Below are 21,096 nucleotides of genomic sequence, written 5' to 3'. Positions count from 1 at the left end.
GAAAATTATTTTTGTCCTACTGAAAAATGCAGTCATTAAAAGAGAGCCATACATTGAAATAATTATTTGGCCTCATTGTTTCCTATGGAGGAGAAAATGCCACAAAAATAACTTTGGCTTACGCAAGAGGCATTAAAGTGTTGTCTAAGATGTTAACAAATCTTGGTCAGCTGACATGAGTGGGCTGGGAGAAAAGGTACTTAAACATCTCCCCTTTAAGCAGGGACCAGTCCTGTAGAGGGTTTCAGCCACAGCTTTGAGGATATCTGGAAACTCACTTCTCTCTGTGGAAGTCTTGTCCATGAACGTGAATAAACTTAGGAAAGTTACTGGTTGCTTACAGTGTAGGCGTCCTCAGTCTGCTAACTGATTATCTGCTCTGCTTTAAAGCATCTACTTTGGGATGAGGTGCAGCCTGAAAGTGCCTTTCTGTAGACTGCAAGGGACTGTAGACACCTAGCTCAAATGTAGACAACTCCACTGTAGACATCTAAAAGCAGATGACATCTGTGGTGAACTCAGTTTTCAACAGCCGTATTCCACATGTTCTAACTAAGGTTAGAACCTGGCATATAAACTTACTTGAGAACATAATGGAAAAAGATCTTTCATAGTGGATCAGGCTGCAGATAGGTTTGGTTCAGCATCTCATGGTGAGATGTATCAGGAAAAGGAGCAAAAAAGAAAAAGCAGCTCCTGTGGAATGTACTGTTTTGGAGAACATTATTGTAGGCTAACTGCAGTCTCTTTAATTGAACTGCATGCTCTTATTCAGAGTGATGAACTGAGATGTTTGGAGTTGCTGGGAATTTCTACAACTATTTCCTGCAGTAGTTTTCTGCAACTTCCAAAAAGGTTTAAAAACTGAAAGCTGAACATGTAGAAGACAAAACTCATGAGCTCTATCTTGAATTATTTCCCAGCTGGAATTAGCAGTACTTAACCCTATTAAAGAATTAGGAAAATTAGATTCTTTGGGTTTTGTTTTCTATGAAAACATTAGTCTCGTTTCTGTAGTGCCTTTTATTTGAAAATCTCAAACTCGTTTAGAAATTTTGATGCTGTTTACACTAATGTAGTTTAATGACACGTATGCATTATTTGATTTACCTAAAGCCATTCAAATAACATCAGCAGCAGAGCCAGGAAGAAAATACAGTAATCCTGACCTTCAGGCCTTTGTAGCTATTACTCTCGCCCTAAAGCAGATAAACAGACATTCTCCAAATATTAGAAGTGAGATGAAGGGGGTTGTTTTCTGTTTTAATGTTTTTTTCTGTGAAAGCAAGAAATGGTTATTGGACATACCCATGAGAAGGGCACATGCCCTTCACATTAGCTAGGCTGAGATTAAAGTAGCTATAACCAGTGAATTTTGCACAAAACCTCGGTCTGTGTCCCCAGATTAAAAAAAAAGAACAACAACAAACAAACAAGCATACCTGGTTTCATTCAGTGGATCTTAAAATTAGTCTATTGGCATTTATTTATTCAGTGTCCCTACTCACTCTCAGCAGTACTTGAAAACCACTTCATCACCCCTTGTTAGAGATTTTGGTGTTAGACTGATATGCAAAGTAAAGAAATTGACTATAAAAGGAGTGAAGTCGAGGGTTTGGTTTTTTTGGTGGGATATTTGTCCAGCTTTAATATTAATTATAATTTAAAAGAGGAAGAAAGAACACATTAACATGAATGCTTTCCCACCCACCTGAAAGCTGCCCCAACTTGCATTCCACATCAGTCCTCTTAGCTCTACAATGACTACTGCAAACAGCACATGATTTTAGTATCTAATCCTATTAGTCATGACCCAAATCAGCCTTAAAATGGTTAAATGCATAGAAGCAGAGTAGGAGTAGAGTGTCAAGAATAGCTTGGAAGAAGATGTTATCCCACATACCAAGGAGTTGCTATCTCAAAGGTGTCACAGTGATGGAAGTGAGGAGAGGATTAAACTGCCAAGCAGGCTTACCAAATAAATATTGACTGCCAGTGGAACATACACATCTCCATTACTTGAAAATATCCCTTGGTACTCCTGATGCAGAGGTTCCAGGAAGTTCAGGAGAAGATGTTCTTGTTCTGTGTCTTTGAAAATAATACCATCAAAACTGCCAGTGATTTCCCGTGGTTAGAGAATGGGATCAGGAGCCAGAATCCAGCAGCCTTCGTCCTTGGCTCTGGCACTCTGGAGTGAGTCACTTGGCCCGCTTCTGTTGTGCAGTATGAGGATGGGAACAAGGCTTATGTATTTTGATGGCACAGTTTGTTGGCTCTTCATGCAGGTCATGATTGAAATTGCTGTAAAGTTAGGCCTAATCTCTGACATTAATTGTCACTAAAAAAGCATTTTTTGCCTTAATATTTGGTTCGCTCTGGGTAGGGCTGTGGAAATGCTGCTCCATTTACATTTTTTATGCTGTTTCTCACCACTCTAAACATGCTGTCGTGTTGTCTTTGGGTGGATGAAAAGAACCACAGACCTACAAACTAGCAAGTGGAAAACCGTAGGAAAGGATGTCAAGAGCAGTGACAGGGTCTGAGGTAGCTGTGCTGAAAATTTACAGTGTATGTGTTGGAGTAAAGTGAGTGTCAGAAAACCCACCTTCGAGGATGTCTTGATGGTGTTAATGTATTCACATTAAGTGCAGCCCTTACTTCATTTGCATATCTTAATTTCTTGGTACTTACCAATAGCTTTGCAGCCTATCTAGAGGAAAGGTGACCCAGAAGGTAGCAAATTCTCAAGATATTTTAAAAGCATATATTTACCAGAAATAGATACTGCTTCACTTCTGATTTTAAAAGGGAATGGGGGAGGGCTTAATGTTGCAGCTATCCCTTTAAGGACTGTGGTTCTAGTCCATGTTTTAATCACTACTTTGATCTGATTAAATCCTCAGCCACAGAGAAATCAGCTTAGAGAAACATGTCTCCTGTTGAACCTGAGAGCAACAGCAGTTGAGAAAACCAAGCCAAGCCAGATACCATGAGAAAAAAAGAAAGCTGTAGCTCTCACAGATAGTATAGTGGTGATGTAAATCACATAGAACTGTTTTACAACAGGGTGTTTCAAGTCTACTGGTGGTGGATATCCAAAGTGGAAATCACCTAAGTATACTGTAGTTCCATCTCCTGTGCAAACAGATTAAACCTGTCCCAAACAGAAAATGAAAGCTTCAGGATTTTGTTGGGTTTTGATTGTTGGGTTTTGATTCTTGGGCCTTCAGCTGCTTAATATGAAGTGTCAGGAATCAAGTATGTGTAGGATGGAGAAAGGGGAGGAGTTACTATGCTTTGCCTGGGAGTTGGGGATCAAATGAATTTCTAATCTTCTTTTAATCTGTCTACCTTCTTGTTGCACTCAATCTCCTTTCAAGATGTTATTCAAATCCATACATCTCGGTCTCTTTGCCAAGATTATAACACAAGAAGTATCCCATTAAACAACTCTGATGGCACCAAACAAAAATCCTTAATCTGTCAATCAATGTTCAGACTGTATGGAGGGGAAAAAAAAAAGGTGAGGAAACCACACTTACCTAAAATGATAAATGTTTTTTCTCTGATTTAGATTTATCCTAATTCTACTTGCATTGTGGCTTTCAGCAGGGTCTGTGTTTGTCAGTACTACTGTAGGCAAGGAGCTGCTGCCACTGCCTGCTAATGCTAAATTAAAGGTACTGCATTGTTTTATCTTGTTTCATCTCAACCTTTTGAGTCAGCAGGACTACAGCAGTTTCATCCTAGAATGAAAATTAGGACCTGTTTCTCTTCAAACTCACAAATAGGAGCCAGGATATGAGAGTCTTGGTTATAAAAAGTCAGTCTTTTCTGCTCGTGTCTTTATCTGAAATTCTGAGGAAGCTGTGTTTTGCAGTTAAGTCCTTGTTTCCACTCCTGCTTTGGCTGTACTAAGCCAGAAGAGTTACACTGCACCTTTATGTAAGGATTGCCATTTTAAAGCTCTTCTGCAAATTAATCAGCTTCACAGCATTCCTGGGTGACATAAGCATTAGTTAGATCAGGGTTAAGTGACTTGCTCAAGGTTCTGCAAGTCTGCAGTGTGAGAGGCAGGACAGGAATCATTATTTCATGTGGTTTCCAAAATCTTAACAAACCAATTTTTGGCTATGTTTGTTCACTAAACTTTGTGACCCATTAACAAGCCCTGTTTGCCCTCAGGATGCTCCAAGCATCCTGCATAATACTGCATGCAAACAGAGCAAGTGTCTCCACTAACCCTTTCTCCTCTGTAAAGTGTCTCAGACACTGACAGGTTTGTTAGTTGTCCTGTCTCCTGCAGCATGGCATTAACTTTGCCTTAGGAAAGAAACCCAACAGAGAAGAAGGATCTGAGAAAACTAAATTTCAAGGGACCATATTTTGTTTTGAGCTGAGGTGTATTATCCATTGCTGAAGATCTTAAAGCCTCCAACTGCCTCCTTGGTCAGTGAGAGAGAACTGGGAGAGCTGTGTGCAAAGCAGACTCATAAATACAGGGCAGGTGGGGATGTGACTTTAAACATTTTTTTAAATTATGAAGCTGCAGGGGAGAAAAAGCATATACAAACCAAACCCAGGTCTGCCTAGAATACGGCCAGCCACCTATTCTAGGAAAGCAACAGCTAACAAAAGACATCAGAAAGGCAAGAAGACAGAGGGCCCCAACCTATTGTTTCCCCTCTTCATTCCAAATAATCATGACTTCCGTGACCTCCTGGCTTGTTCCCTCCAATGAGGATTTCAGGACAGCTGCTACCCTGAACAGCTGAGTCAGGCATTATTTGCCTGGTTTTCAACAGTTCTTTCTTTCTACTTTAGCAGCAGCAGTTGAAATGATAAAATTCTCTCCCACAGAATTATTCTGTATTCTTTATTAAAGGTTTGGGATTTTACTCAGTATTTAAAAGAATTTTCTGTTCCCTCCTCCTGAAATTTGCTGCTTTAACTCCACTCCCTGTTCCATTTGCAGTATTTTGTTTCCATACAATAATGGCTCGGCTGTTTGTTACAGAAGTTGACTAAACTTGGCCTTGTTGAGAACAGGATTTCAAGTTTGTTGGAGAAAGTTCAGCATAAATGGTGCAGTTGCAGGACAGTTCAGGTTGGGTTGCACAAGTGACTGGGTGGTCAGTCTGATTTCAGATTTCTTTCTCATTTGATTGGTTGAATTTATTTCTTCTGGCGTTTCAGTACAAGACACTTCAGTGTGTGGTGGTTTGAAAATATGTGAAGTCCTTATGTCACTTTATTTTCAGACTTTTGTGTTTCTTTTATGCATCCTTTAAACCAAGTGAAGCTCTGGCAATGTAAGATTGGTTAAATTATTCTTATAGAGGAGCTTCATAGATCAAAGCAAACCACGGGACTACCTGTCTTCCAGTCCTGGAAGACTGCAGTGTTGAGTCTTAGTATCAGATGTGTCTGAAAGTGCTGGCATGATGAATGACACTGGGATAAATTGTTTGCTTGGATTTTCATTATTTGTCTGTTACCTGCTGTATTTAAGTCAGATTTGTGAAGGTTACACAGCTAAAAGGCTTTTATGGACTTGTTTCCTTTGGGGGGATGGTGTTCGTGGCAATATTGTAGAGAGATAATAAGTAACATAGACTTCCAGAGCTATAGAAGAAAAGGGATTTCTCTTAGCAAGAAGCAAATGGTTTGGGTTCTTTTTGGACCATTGTTCCAAACAGTTGTCTTCCTGGTTTTTGTCCTAGTCTCTCGGTAATAACAATAACAGTGTGTGCAACAAGTGCAGGCATCTAAGGGGCTGCCTGAGTCTGGTGTACGTGGTGCACTTACATATGGAATTGTCCAGGAATACACAATTGCACTGCAAAGGCCAGCAGCACAGGACCTCGTGCCCAGAAAATGACTGGAATCTTCCTTCCTTTCCTTTCCTTTCCTTTCCTTTCCTTTCCTTTCCTTTCCTTTCCCTTTCCCTTTCCCTTTCCCTTTCCCTTTCCCTTTCCCTTTCCCTTTCCCTTTCCCTTTCCCTTTCCCTTTCCCTTTCCCTTTCCCTTTCCCTTTCCCTTTCCCTTTCCCTTTCCCTTTCCCTTTCCCTTTCCCTTTCCCTTTCCCTTTCCCTTTCCTTCCTTCCTTTCCTTCCCTCCCTCCCTTTCCTTCCCTCCCTCCCCTTCCTTTTGGGTCAGGCATTTATAACTATTTTGTACCATAGCTTTGGCAAAAATACAGCAGAGTTCTACTCTGCCCAGAATATGGAAGGTCACAAACCTCTGCTCATGTAAGGTTTTGCTTGCTTCCTTTTGGCTAGGCTGCTCATGATGGTGTTTATCATGTAGTACTTCTCCAACTCTTGTGTGTTTCCATCACTGCATTATAGGCTTCATTAGAAAAGTTCAACTTATAACTGGTTTTGAGGCTTCAAAGTTTCACACAAAAGAGGAAAATAAAATAGGAGACTTTGAAGCCCTGACAATACCAGGGCTGAATTTCAATTCTGTGTTGATGTGTTTGATGCAGTGTCAGTATTGTGATAGCATAATTCCACCAGAAGAAAGAAAGGCAGACTTAGACTGTTACCTTGGAAATCTTCCTTTCTTTGCAGTTTAAGTCAGTTGTGTTGACAGTAATAAGCAAAAAATCCATCCCATGGTTCAAGGAAAGGAAATTGGGGAAGGGAAGTCGGTGTTTGTAGTTCCAAACTTTCTCTCAACTCCTTTCTTTGTATTTCTGATCTCAGGCTGCAGTCCAGGTTCTGTGGTGGTTTGTAATTAAACCCAAATTTTGAAGTTTCTGTGGAGTTCTCATTGCCTACCAGGTCAAACTGATCTGGTTTCTATCACGGAGTATTTCAGTTCAGTTACCCCTTGAGGAAGTATGGGAACAGACAGGCCATTCATATGGAATGGATGACCGAGGCTTAAAAAAACCCCTTTTTGTCTGTTAAGCTTATGGATAACATGTTATGAAAAAGGCTTAATAATGTGCCCTAACGTTTATACCACACTGTTTTCTTACTTTAATTTTCCAGGCAATTAAAAATAATTGAAAGTTACTGCCAAACCCCCTGAAGATATACTCTTTCTTTCAAATAAGCCTATTTTCATACTTGTGAGGTCACCAGATATTTATTTGACCATCTTTATAGGGGTCAGGTATGTTATACACTCAGAATGGGGATGTGGAATAGAACTTGCATTGTTACAAGAAAGTGAGAAGAGCAAAAAAACAGTACATGCCATGCCTGGTGGGTGTTCACGTTTATTATTTGGGCACAACAAACACAGCTCATTATACATACACCAACCCAGACCTAAATGCTGCAAGAGTTAAATCTTTTTAAAGCCTTTTAATTTTGAATAGGTGTAAACAAAAGTCTGAATGCTTTGTCAGGTATGAGGGATGAATTTGGGCCAGCAAATACCTCAAGGGTTTTATTTAACAGAATAAGGTCCAGTCTTAAGGTGGCCGTTGGCTCTAGTGGGCCCTTTTGGGTGCTGTTTGCATTCTGACACCCCTGGGGTGTCGTGGCAATGAGAAGAGATGCAGCAGGTTGAGAAAGCAGGAATTCTGTTGGCAGGTATAGATTCTATCCAGTCAGACCTCTCTAAGCTCCTCTCTATTAATAAAGTTGTAGCAGACACAACCATGTGGCTGTGCAGTCACGCTGCACTGCAATATTGCTTAGCCAGTTCTCCCCCTAAAGGCTTAATATCTATCACATGAAAGAGCTGAAAGCCTTCTTGTAGTGTCCCAGATTTGCCCCTCCTGTCCACCTCATTTCGCCTTCATTTTCCCCTTCAAGTTATCTTTTGCTGCCTCATTTGATGTTACACAAAATAGTTTGTTGTTTTAAAAATTGTTGTGTATCTCTCATATTTACAAACATTCCTCTTAGATCTCTTATCTGTAGTCAAAAGGTGAGTCTATCTTGATAAAAAGAAAAATTTTGTGGTTTTTATCAATCTTTTATGTATTGAATGAGGCAATTTGCTAAGGCTTCTCTTGTAGCATTGGTGTTCAAGTTGATACTCCGTGTAGGGGGTAATATTTTGCTCAGTTATTTTAATTTTTTTGTAACTGTTGCAAACGTATCTCTTCTCTCAGTGTTACTAGTCCTTTTGAAGGACGGAAGTGCTTTCCAAAGTGTATCACTCCTCCATGGTGTATGTCCTAGCTAAAATTAGTTCTATTTAGACAGGTCATTCACTGAAACATAAAAGGTTTTCCTAAGCAAACCCTTTCTGATGGAGGAGGGCTGGAGAGAGTAAACTAAAGGGTCCTCTTCTCTCCTTCATTCCTTCTCCTCCCTCCCCTCTTAAACCACCCACCCCCCCTTAACTCAGCATCTGCTGGAAAGGGCATGTGATGCTTATTTCTAAAGGCAGCAAAAGAAGCTTTGAAAGTCTGAGTCTGTAATTGGTTGTCTGCCTTTATCCTTGGAGCTCTGGGGAGGTTTCAGAAGTAATAACTGTTACTTAAAGTAGATGAGCTTCTTGTGGCTTTCTTAGAATTGTAAAGCACGTTAGTTGTCGGATGCTTAAGGAAGCATCTGCCTGTCTGTAGCTTTCAAAACATTTTGTAAGCAAAGGATTTAGTTTTTTCTTGTCTTCTATATATGGACAGTGAGAAGTCACTCCTCAAAATTGTGCTCTTACAGAAATGGCCTGCCTTGACTGAAAAAGATATGAAGGAAAACCAAGTTCCTTTTAATGATGCTAAATTTGCTCAGTATCTTACTTAAAGGTATTGGCACCTAAAGCATCCTTAACTCTATGGTTACTACTCTTCTCCTTTAGTCAACAATGTAGTCTTTTGCTTGAGAGACTCAAAATGGTCGTTTCCACTAGAACAGGATAGAGAAATGAAGCCTTGCACCAGCTTGTCTCACTAGCACTAGAGGTTTGCCATTGCACTGTCTTCTGACCTTAATAGGATTTCAAGTTAATTAATCCACGATCAATGTATTGACAGTATACTTTCACTGAGGGTGTATTTAAGCAGTCTTGGGTTTAAAAAACTGCCTTGTCCATTGGCTACAACAGAGAATTCAGACTAACTGGTGATGTGTCATATTAAGTCAGTGGCTTTGTGAATGTATTTGAGCTAACTGCAGTTCTTTCCCTATACTCTGTTGTAACTGGGCTTTAAAACCAAGAGCCTGGCTCCCAGTTCTGTGAAGAGACATGTAGTCTGTATCTTCCAGAATAGTCTGGGAGAAACCAGGTATGTTGTCATAGATGTACTGTGAAGACACCAGATCCTAGCAGGATGGGACTTTGTAACTGCAGTGAGAAATTAATGTGTCACTGTAATAGTCATGGAACCTGTGCTTGGGAAAGGTGCCACAGTAAAAGAGATGAAAATCAGATGAACCCAAGAGGAGTAAGTTCTGAAGAGCAAAAAGGTCTCTGTTAACAAATGCCTGTGCTTGTAATTAAAAACAAAAAGTAGGGTGCCAGAAGCTTTTCAGTTGCATCACCCTGTTGAATCAGGGCAGATTCTGTGCCCTGGGGAGCTGTGCAGGCACAAGAGGAGCTGGGGTTGAACCTGAAGTGGGGCAGTCTGGAGCCTGGCAGCTGCCTGCCCAGGTACTGCAGGACTGTTTGACTAAAGAACACCAAAAGTCCTTGTGTGTTCCACTGATTTAAAGACCCTCTCCCCTTCCCTGCCTTGGTGAGCTGTCCGGTTCCTGAGGTTTGTTGTGCTCTTGTTGGTACCTGGGAGGAACACCGTGCCTGGCAGAGAGCTGGGAGCAGTGAAAGTCACAAGGGGAATACTTGTCCTTTTATGTAACACTTGAAACTAGAATGAGATCCTTGGCTGGCAGAGTGGACATGTCTCCACAGTGCAGGAACTGATGCCTTGGAGAGAGTTTGAAGCTGGAACTTCAGTGCAGTTACAGCAAGAGAGTCTGTTTCATTTCAAAGAAAATAGGAGGAGAAAGTTTTGTCTGCAGATGGCTTTTTAATAACCAGAACTGTGACCCACAAACAATTTAGCAAAGAACAGGCAAAGCAAATCTGTTCAGAGGAAACCTTGATATTCCTTGATGAATCTGATGGCATAACTACCCTCAGCTTCAGTTACAACAGGAGCTGAGCCCTCAGTTCCTTCCAGCTGCACAACCTGCCCATTTTCCCAGGCACCCCGGTGCAGTGTGCAGGCACACGTGCCCACGCTGTGGCTCCCTCAGTTCATCACACTCCCCCTCATCCTGACAGGGCACCCGAGGCTTCCCAGGCAGCTGGTGCCAGTAAAACCAGCAGAGGAAAAGGGACCATTCCTTCTCCTTAGCCCCCCTGACCTACTTTATATTAGTCTTGATCACTGGCTCTAGTCAACCAGTGGGAAAAGTGAATTGAACTTGTTTTGGTTTGTTTTGTTTTTTTAAACCACAGGGCAGGGAGTTCTTTTCAAGCTGTAATTCTTAGTTTCCACTGGAAGGGCAAAACAGACTCTTTGCCAATGGAAAAGAGGCTTCCAGTTACATCAGCCAAGAGCCAGAACACAAGTACCTTGCGTAACAAACACTCAGCTATCTTCTCAGATGTTTCTTAAAAAAAAAAAAAAAAAAAAAATCAGAAGGATGCTTTATTTGAGGGTTTTAACACTGACACTGAGGTAGCTGACAGCCTTATTGATACATGGCTTTGGCTTTGTTTCTGGCTCTGTGTGACTTATTTCACTTGTCCCATCTGTGCAGTGGGTATCGTATAATGATGATCTTGTGCTTCTTGTGCTTGCCCATAGCAGAGGGATTTCAACTAGAAGAATCAGAGAAGCAGAATCACTTTGAATGGGAAAAGCTGATTTTGTTGAGTAACTGCTAAAGATTTATAGAATTGTGAGACAGGAAGAATGGCTGTTAAAAATTCAATGTTTGTAGAAGATTTGCAGAGTTTTAAGGATCTATAGGATCAGATCAATATCAAAGAGTAATTTACAGATTTACAAGCTGAACAGTGAAATAAAAGAGTAATTGTTGAGGTCAGGGATTACACAACTAGTTGAATTGGTTGAGCATTTTTTCTCAATGCAAGTTTCCAGGTAGCTGCATCATCATGCTAGCCAAGCTTCAATACTGAACTCAGGAAAAAGTTAGCAGGTTTCAGTAAGGTCTTCTGAAGTCTTACCAGTCTTTGTGAAATAGAAAAGTGGTGAGATTATTTGCATTTCCTCCCTGAATTTCAAAATCAAGTTTCTGGATCGGGGTTTACCTGGGAGGTTGTTGCTGATTTTGCTATACCATAACTGGCCAGAAATGCCTTACTGTTTGCTCCTTAGGATAAATTCAATCATCAAATGTCATCTGGGCAATTTTTTTGTATTAAAGGGATAAAAAGAAAGAAATGTGGAGTCAGAAGAGAAAACTCTTATTTTTTTTATGCTAGCCAAGAATCTTTGAAAATGGATGATGACTTATGCCAGGGGCTATGTAGGATGTTCTAGAAAGTAGTTTAAATTCACCTTTACAAAATTAATTGATCAAAGGGTACTCTGTATGAATTTGTTTAAACTGGGGTAGTGTCTGAAGTAAAATAGTCCAGTCCCTTTTAACTTCTGTTCCTAAATTTTGGATGTGATTCTGCAGAAATTAAAGATTTTTGCACAGGTGTGAGAAAAACTCAGTTCCTACTTTTTAAATATGAGCTTCCTAAACTGCCATACAACTAAGACATGAGCTCTTCAGACACCATTCTTTGAGACTAGCTGGGAAGTTGCATTTCTGTTGCTGTCAGTGAACTAGAACCAGGCCTTTACACAACCAGAGATCGCCCCTCAGGAAGAGACAGAGTCCTTGTAGGCTCCTCAATATGAAGGGGAGAGCAAGTTAGCTCCAGTGAGGGGTTTTGGTGGTTTGTTTTTTTTTTCACAGCTCCTTTTTATGCCTGTGCATAACAGCCACTCTCCAAAGTGTTCTCAACTGTGGTTTGTGAAGATTCCCCACAGGTCAGACTTGGGGGACACACTGGCAGCCAGCATGTGTGCTGTGAAGGCAAGAATAGAAAGCAAATACTTCCCGTAATCACACATCCCAAAATGACAGGGTAAAATGAGTACTTATCCACCAGAGCAGTGAAAAATGGGAAGATGGAAAGTCTGGACTCCTGCCCAATGAAAGCAAAATTGTAAAAAAGAAAAATAAAACAAATGCTACATACACTCCCCAGAACTGACACTGCAATGTAGTAGCTTTTTTTCTCTCTTAAATATATACAGTAGACAAGCAGCAAATCTTACAGCTCTGTAGAACAGCATTATTTTTAGCTTTTTTATTGAGACAACTCTTCATAGCTTTCAATCTCTAGCTGAATATATATATTTTTTTAATCCATGTGAAAGTGCAGTCCTTATAAAGACCTCTAATACCTTATTAATCATTTCTGGACCATGTCACAAAGAGGCTTTAGGAAGGAAGTCTTCTATCCATCGGTTGATGAGCTTGTGAAGGCTTAAAGGATGCAGATAAAGGGCCTTTTTCCCATATTGAAGATAGTCTCATTTTGCATCTTTTAGTTTGTTTTTTAACTAGAATCTTCAAGAAGCCTTAACACCACCAGAGAAGTACAGATCACACTCTCTTCTCATGTGGTTCAGACTGTTCTTAGACTCAGGCCAGCAGTTCATAGAAGCACCACATGGAGAATTCTAAGTTCAGTTCCCAAGTTCAGGAGTACCTTCTACAAAACCATCCTTCCTAGCCAGTCTATCTAAGGAGGAAAGTTTTATTGACCACAGGTGGTAGGCCAGTCTTCTAGCAACTCCCTGGCCAGTGATGCAGATTTTTTCATTGCCACCAGGGTCTTATACCTTCACCACTCTCTGTAGGACAGTTGCTGGTTTAGGTGTTCACCTAAATTCTGGATTCCCTTGCAGTAAATGAGCAAATGTGAGCTGAAGTGGTCAGAGGATAGTTTTTAACAGGAAAAACCTATTAAATAATCTCTGGATAATAAAAGGCTCAGTGAGTTGGTGGGAATACCCTGCTAAACCCGTGAGCCTCAGGTACAGCCTCAGGTACAGCCCCGCGGTGCAACGAGGTGGGATTGCAGCCCGAGCACTCAACACCAACACGGGCATTTGGTGCTAGTGGTAAATGTGCTCACTGGCAGCTTTTGCTCTTTCAGTGTATTTTTATCTTCTCTTGTCTGACACGTTGTGAACCCAAGTAGTGTCTCTCTGGGGTTTCTCCATGCTTCTATCAGACTGGTGTCTGGTCTTGTGGTTTGTGCCCTTAATGAGAAAGCTGCTTAATTTTCACACCCAGACAGAGCATCAGCCGAGGCAGGAAGCCCCACCCTTCCTCATGGTGTAACTGAACACAGCTCTGTGCATGAGCTCACAGCAGCAGCAGTAGCTTGAACAAGATGATAGTATGCTATCTGGAGACTACACTTTTTCTTTTTTTTTTTTTTTTCATTTTGCCTAGTCTGGTTGTACTTGCTTTTCTAGCTGCAGAGTTTTCAATGAGGACGTTTCTGATTTATACCCAACTCAGAAATATGAAATTGAATTCTTCAGCCTCCCAGTATTTACCCAGTTAATTGTTTAAGAGACTGAAACACAGATTTCTCTGTGTTGGGATAGCTTGATAGCTTTTGGGGACATTAAATCTTTGATTTCTAAAGATGCCACCTATAATGCCATGAATTCTGCTGGTATGCTAATCCACATTTCCAATCCACCTTTAAAAGGAGTGGCCCAAGGGATGGATTCCCCAGCCCCATCACTGTCTGCATGGGCCCTGCTCTGTCCCTTCAGCTGGCTGGCTCCTCTACAGAGCTGACTGGTAGCCCTGGGCAGTGTGGGCCCCTGTCCCCAGTCTCTCCCATGTGGGCTTTTTATCCTTTCACTCCCAGCCTCAGTATCCAGAGTGGCACTTTGCTCACCCCTAGCCTGGGAAGGGTTACAAACACATATGCCCTTACCCAGTTTAACAGACATCTGTGTTTTCAATTAGGTTTTGGAATTTGATGCCAAACTTAGCCCCAGTTACGGAGAGATTTTATCAGCAGAGGATAGATCAGAATTTGGAGCATGGGCTGCTTTTCTGGACCTACATTTCTAAACTTTAAATTCCAAAGGTGAGGAGCCCTCTTAAATATTTTCAACTCCTTTCACCTGATGTTTTCCATTTTTTTACAAGGCAAAAGAAACCCTTTTTCCCTACCACAGGCATCACTACACATTAGCTGAGCAACACAGCAAAACCGGGGTTGACAAAAAGCACACTGAAGCTTGAACAGGGTCCTTGATGTTCTGTGAACATGGGGTTGCACGAGCTTTAGCCCTGCTCAGTGGTTGTTCTTTTACACAAGATTAAGCACTCGCAGTTGGTGATATGCAGACTTAGGTTGCCAGTTGCAAGAGCAGCTGCACTTCTCCTGACTTTACCATTTTGCAGGACTTGACCTGCACTAGTGTCCCATCCTTCCAGACAGGAGTGCCGCCCTGGTTGCAGTGGTCTTAGCTTATCCTCTAGTGGAGGGCTGCTCCATCACAGCGGGGCCTGCTGACACAGCACTTGTTGGAGGCACCAGAGCAGAGCTTGAGGGAGAGGACAGAGGTCATCAACTCAGCCCAGTTATATAGTGTCAGAAATGGGGTAGGGAAGAGAAAGTGAATTATTTCAGGAAATGTGTGTTGGCAGATCCTCAGGCACCAAGAACCCTATCTCTGAGCACTCCCAAATCTTAAAATTTAAGAGTTTTTCTGGGCTCATTTTTCTATTCCATGTTGAAATGAAAAGTGACATTCAGGTATCATGCTGACCTGGTACTTCTTGGTCTGCTGGTTCTGTTCATTGTACCAAGCACTGGGGAGGGCTTGTCTTTTTGAGGAGGGTCAAAAATTCTTTCTACTCATCTCATGGTTTATTACTGTAAAACTTAATTGAAGTAGAAAATTTGATCAGACATGTCAAATGTGGCCCTGGTTGGCTAGAGGCCAAACTGGGCTGCTTAATTTCAGTTTGCCTTAAAATGGCTGACATGAAAGTGCACATGCCCAAATTTCTCTTTGGAATGTACTTTTAAAAATCTTATTTTAGTAACTTTATAAATCTTTCTTTGTCTGTTTTCCCTCAAAAATCAATTGCTTCAGAAAACAACAGTCCAAAAGCTTAGCTAAATGTTTCACACACCTTTTCTGGGCCTGCTTTGTATGACAAATCATCTGTGGATTGGAGAAAATGTATATTAACAAATCACTTTGCCCAGCACAAAGCCCATTTGACAACAAATTATTACGTTGCCTGCAATGGAACTAAAGCTGAAAAGGAAATAAGGGAAAAATTATTTTTGCCTTCTGGGGTCTGGGTTCAAGTTTTTTTAAGTTATTTATGAACATGGCAAAAAAGTTACATCAGATTTTCAGCATTTCTTTTGCAACTTTCTATGTTTCATTATTTGGCAAATAGAATCATCCATATTTGAGCCAATACCAAGGTTTGCTGGCTGCTGTGGCTGGGTTGGAAGTGTCAGAGTGGGGTATATTTTTGCCTGGAATCTGTCCTAGAGTGGGATATAATTGGTGAGTCATATGAAGAGAGGATTTTGTCTCCAGTATCTGGTCTTCTTCCACATCAAAGTATCTTCCTGTAGTTGAGAGGAAATTTGCTTCTGCCTCTTGCAGTGTCAGAAGGCTGCACAAAACTAGAGGAGGGCAGCACAGTGCATGACTGACCTGCTTTGGGTCTTTATAGGTGGAATTTTTGATGAGTTAATGACACAGCCAGAGTGTTTCTGCAGAGGGGGACAAAAGTGACTGGATGTGGCACTTTGTGCCATGGTCTAGCTGATGTGGTGGTGTTAGGTCGCAGGCTGGAGTTGATGATCTCAGAGGTCTTTTCCAGCCTCAATTCTGTGAAAAGTGTCTTAAGTGGGATGTCCAAGCGAATCGAGAGATACAGGAGCAAAAATATAACCAAATCACTACAGGTTGTTGTCAGAAACTTTCTGCTTCATGAGTTTCAGAGATGAACCTCCATTTCTTCATTAATAGCAACATGTAGTGCCTCAGTATTTCATAGAGAAGGTGGGAAACTACCAGAGCCTACTACATTTTTGCATTGTTAAAATGGAACCAAAATACACAGCAGGGATTTTTTAATGTAGTGAGAGGCAATTCCTGCCTCAGCCAGCAGATTATCTGGTAATCAAAATGGGATAGTGGTTGGAAAGAAAACTGGTGGAGGCCATCACAGCAGGTCAGAAATTCTGTTGGCAGCAGTCGTCTGGAGTCCAGCTGAAATGCTTTTCCACTTGAGACAGCTCTGGTTTGTTAGGAATAATACCAAAGGCACCTGTGATGGGAGGTGACTTGAAGTTAGAAAAAAACCACACACCCCATTTAGCGCCTGCTTTTCTCCCCCCTTTTTTCAGCTTGTTTCCATTTATGAGGAAGGCAAACCTACTTTCCCCCATGCACACACCTTGTTTACTGCTTTTTTTCCCAGTTGCATCTCGTGTTTTCAGATCAATACTGGCTCCTGGCAGCAAAAGGTTAAGCATCATTTCCCACGTCTACTGAAATGATTTGTACTTAAGAGTCCTCCTGATCCGTGGTGTCAGCCTTGATTTAAAGGGGAGAGGGGGACAGTGTGGAAAGCTGGAGCCATTTCTTTACATTTTCTTCTTCTACTGACATATCTTCCTTTGAACCTTTCTAAAACCTGATGCTTGCTCTGCTTTGCCCCAAGCTGCTTGTTTTCAGCCTGCTCCGTGGGGCTGCTGTGGGGAGGGGTGCTGGGTCCCCACCCGCCTGCACAGAATGTTCTGCAGACAGTGGCTGGTCGGGGGGAGGAATGGGTTTCCATGCTGAGTCTTGCCACCTGTTGCCTTTTTCATTCCAAGCCCCCCATCCTCCCCACCCTCCACCCCAAGTTCCCCTCCCCACACAGCTCACCATCCCCAGTGGATAGGGTTGGGATCAGTAGTCACTTGCCAAATACCTTTCTAATGCTGTCACTAATTCTGCACAGGCAGCATCTCTGAAAGCAAAAACAAATCTTTTCCAATGCATTGTCCTGCCTGTTCTACAAAAAGCAGCTAGAAATGCCTTTTCTGAGTGGGGTTAGCTGGGAGGGACTGTGCAGAGTCAGCCCTGGGGAAGCCTGAAGCTGTGCCACAAGAATCCTCTGCAGGTTCATTGAAGCTGGCATTTGGCACTGGCCGGGGCTAATTCTGTACTTGGGGTTACACATATACATGCCCATGTCATTCTTCTTCACCTGCTACACATGGAAAGCTGCCCCACACTCCTGAGTGCCAGGGAATCTTTTTAGGAAAACCTCCAGACTTGGTGTGATGATGGGACTGTGCAGCCTGGGCTGCAAGAGCAGGTCAGTGGGGTGAGCTGCAAGGAGCTGGGGTGAGCAGGACAGGCATGGGCTGGAGCTGTGGTCCCACACTGCTGCCCTGCTTCCATCAAAGCAGGGGGCTGCTTGTGGGCACAAGGTCATGATTTCCTCCTAATGAAGCAAAAGGGATGACATTGCTCCTGTTCCGTAGCTGTTGGGTTTGCTGGAAGTTAGTTGGGAGTCTGGAGGAGGAAATTTTAACAGAACTGCTTTGAGTTGCTCGTGTGCTCTTCAGGTAAAGTAATTTAGATCACAGTTTTCAGGGGTGAAGAATCATTTGGAGAAGCAGTCTCTGAGTTCCCAATTTAAGACTCCTCTAAGGGGACTGATGTTCAGAACACAAAACATTGGCTGATAAGATCCTTTCTTTCACTGGCATCTGGGCCTGGTTTTGAAGCATTTCATAGAGAATGGTGAAGGTTGGAAGGGCCCTCAAAGATGATCAGGTTCCAGCCTCCCTGCTATGAGCAGGGACACCCCCTACTAAACCAGGCTGCATGAAGTCTCATCCATTTCAGGCTCTCCAAATGTTGCCATGCCTGTGTTTTACAGACACACCTGGATAAATACTTGTTTGGCCACAAAAATCACAGTAAGGTGTAAGGATGAAAAAATGAATGCAGGTAAGAGCCATTGCTGGGTAGTGCAGCGTGGTCCTGCCATCTTGCTTAGAAACAGGCTGGATGGGAAAATGGAAAGGTAGAGAGTTTGGAATTGCAAAAAGAGAAGGAAAAGGACTAGAAGCAGAGATGGTGTGTTTCTCTTATTATTTGTAGTTGTGATGCACCCTTAGGTCCAGAACCTTCTCCCTCCCTGCTGATAGACGTGTTTGTACTGGCAAGGCTTCAAGCTGGTATCCCCACTGCACCAGTTAAACCAGTAGTTACCAATTTTTTTGCAAGCCACGCTGGGACTACAGGAATTTTATTCCTTCACAGCGTTGAAGGAAAGGGGGTTTGCTTGCCAAAGGGCTTTCTTATGCTTGAGGATGATTTATGGGCCAAGCTGAGCCACTTGTGGAAAAGGCAAAGCAGCTCTTGGCAGCACCCCCAGAATCCACTGCAGCTGTGGGGTAGTGAAGTCATCGGCATAACAACCACTGCAAACAGAATAACAAAGTCTGTTCTGTTCTCCTTTAAAATAATCTTTCCAGTTCAGCAACCACATTAAACCTTACCTTTCTGCATACAAAAATAATAAAAGGCAGATAGTTCTCTGCAACATGGTGTCAATGTCTCACTTATATTACTGTGTATCACTCTTGCACCATCTACACTTTATTGAAGTGTTTTAAATGAAGGAATGAAGCCACATTATGTCATAGTATGTGTCTGTCCCTTGTTTTCACTCCTTTGTTTTTCCTTAGGTTTAAAAATGCCAGTGTTTCTTTCTTTTAAATACAAAAGTTGCTTTAGCGTTATAACCTGTTTCTGAGCCGATTTCAAAATGAGTAATTCTGTCTTTGATTTTTCCTGCCTGTCTTTGTTTCAGGTCCCTTCAGATCCTCCTGCTTCCAAAAAGCCCAAAATAGATGACTCTGCTTCCCAATCTCCAGCTTCTACTGAGAAGGAAAAACAGTCCAGTTGGTTACGGTCCTTATCCAGTTCATCTAATAAGGTGATTGCTGAATATTGTGTAATCAAAAGAGAGATCAAATTAGCATGTAGTATCCCTCTACTGAAACCAGAAGAGACAATGAGAGAAAGAACTTGCCCAGGCTTTCTGACTTAGTAATATTTCTAACCTTCCCCTAGTAAACACTGAGCTAATCAGTCCTCCCAGTTTCCGTGCCATCTCCTGGTGTTCACTGACCTTGATGATGACAATGAAATAAACAATTCCTTCATGCCTTTGAGGTACAGGACACCTGAAAGACTCAGGAGCCTTTGTAGTCTCTGCAAACCACATGTAACTTATTGGCAAAGAAAAAACCTGTGAGCTTTTCCATTATTACAGGTCACCTCTTCTCTGGTGGGGGGTATCTAGAAAGTAAGCAGGTCCTAGCCAGTGGGGGAATAGTTGGAGATAACAGAATATGTACTGAAAAGCATCCCTAGTACTCCATTGTGATTTGCAGCCTAAAAGATGGTGCTTACTGATGTTTCTTTCCCCTCCTTCCCAGAGCATTGGCTGTGTCCACCCCCGCCAGCGTCTCTCCGCCTTCCGGCCCTGGTCTCCCGCGGTGTCGGCCAATGAGAAGGAGCTCTCCAGCCACCTTCCCGCCCTGATCCGGGACAGGTGAGGAGGCACCACCTCAGGGGACAGTGGGGGCAGCAGCCCTGGGGGTCTCTTTGGCAGCAGGTGGCTTTCTGGCTGCCCTCACACTGGTAACTGGTGGCTTTGTAATTCAGTCATGCAGTCCCCTGGTATCAGATTGAAACCCATTTGCAGCCACAGTGTTTTTTTGCAGAAACACAAAAAGTACTGCTGTAGTTTCTTATGTGAAACATGCCATAAAAAGTCTGAAATAAAGACTGCTCCTGTGAATGTAGGATCATTTTGGGTACAGTCATCAGAAGTTCTCAGCCTTCCCTGTGTAAAGGAAGATTGAGTTACTGTCTGTGGGCAGGTGGTCAGGGACCAGCTATTTCCAGGCAACTGCCACTTGGTGACTGCAGCTCTGCAGCAGGGGCTGTCAGCCTGTCGCCAGCACAGCTGCACCCTGCCCCCTGCTTCCACAGCTCCCTGGGAAGAGGGGCTGGAGGGACAGCACAGCCCCCCTGTTCCCTCTCAGTGGTCCTGGGAGTCACGGCAGAGCACACAGAGCCTGTGGAAGCTCCTCAGTGCGTAGAACCCACCAGAAAGCTGATGTTACAGGCCAGATTCTGCTCTTGGAGAAGAACGTAATTAAACTGGTACAAGAATGAGTCGCCACCTCTAAGAGGTGAGAATACTGGTGTGACAGTTAGAAAGTGTCAGGGAAATTACACATTCCTTTACCAGATTTGAACTGTTCTGTTTGAAAAGTCTTTGTGCCAGATTTCTGCCTAAGTGCAACAGTTTTGTGGAAAGCTTGACAAAAGTGGCCAGGTGTTTTTAGGGAGCAGTGTGGAGAAGACATTTTGCTGCCCTTATGAACAAGTTTCTTAGAACCTGGGAGGACATTTTTCAACCAGCATATCCTTCCTTTCAAACAGATCTTTCAGCTTGGTAGGGAGAGAAGGGCTAAACTGATGTCAGAATATGTCCTTAGTATCCATGTGAGAAATTTGACCAAATTAAGTATTGGAAAACACTCTTCAACAGGTTGAGGAAAAATTGTAATACAGGAGTGAAGATGCGTCATCTCATAGATGCTGAATTGAAATTGCCCAGACTGTCTTTGCTGTGCTTTTCTGCAAAAATCTGCATATTTGACATTACACTATTTTGTCCTTCAACAAAGGTTTGTTAGGTTTTGTAACTGTGGTTTTTACCTGCATGCACTCAGGTGTTTGCTGTGTCAAAAAATTAAGATACACAAAAATAGGCTTTTTGCATTCCTGTAGCCTTTCCTAAGGAGGTGCCATTTCCAAGTTCACAGGACATTTGTGAATAGACAGAAGTAAAACTGTGCAGGTAGGTAAAACAATGAGGCAACATCATTAATGTTTAGACTTGGGGAGATCTCATCTCTCTGGTGCTCCTAGGATATGTGGCACTTGGAATAGGATCCCTTCTGAACTGGGATGTATAAGTTTCCATGTTCAAACAAGTGCAAAACACTAAGCAAATAAATAGGCAGATTCTGAGCTGGTGTCAATCAGTGGAAATTCACTGTC

General features: G+C 42.3%; 1 protein-coding gene across 1 annotated transcript in view; it reads left to right on the top strand.

Moving 5' to 3' along the window:
* SKI (SKI proto-oncogene) overlaps window positions 1-21,096 on the top strand; it is a 107,011-nt gene that overhangs the window by 74,445 nt on the left and 11,470 nt on the right. The window contains exons 2-3 of the mRNA XM_051637302.1: window positions 18,827-18,952; window positions 19,458-19,573. Of these exons, the coding sequence (XP_051493262.1) occupies window positions 18,827-18,952; window positions 19,458-19,573 (242 nt within the window). The remainder of the gene's footprint in view (window positions 1-18,826; window positions 18,953-19,457; window positions 19,574-21,096) is intronic.

This window comes from Apus apus, chromosome 20 (assembly GCF_020740795.1).
Source record: "Apus apus isolate bApuApu2 chromosome 20, bApuApu2.pri.cur, whole genome shotgun sequence".
NCBI classification, from domain to species: domain Eukaryota; kingdom Metazoa; phylum Chordata; class Aves; order Apodiformes; family Apodidae; genus Apus; species Apus apus.
This window is presented reverse-complemented; position numbering and strand designations above follow the sequence as displayed.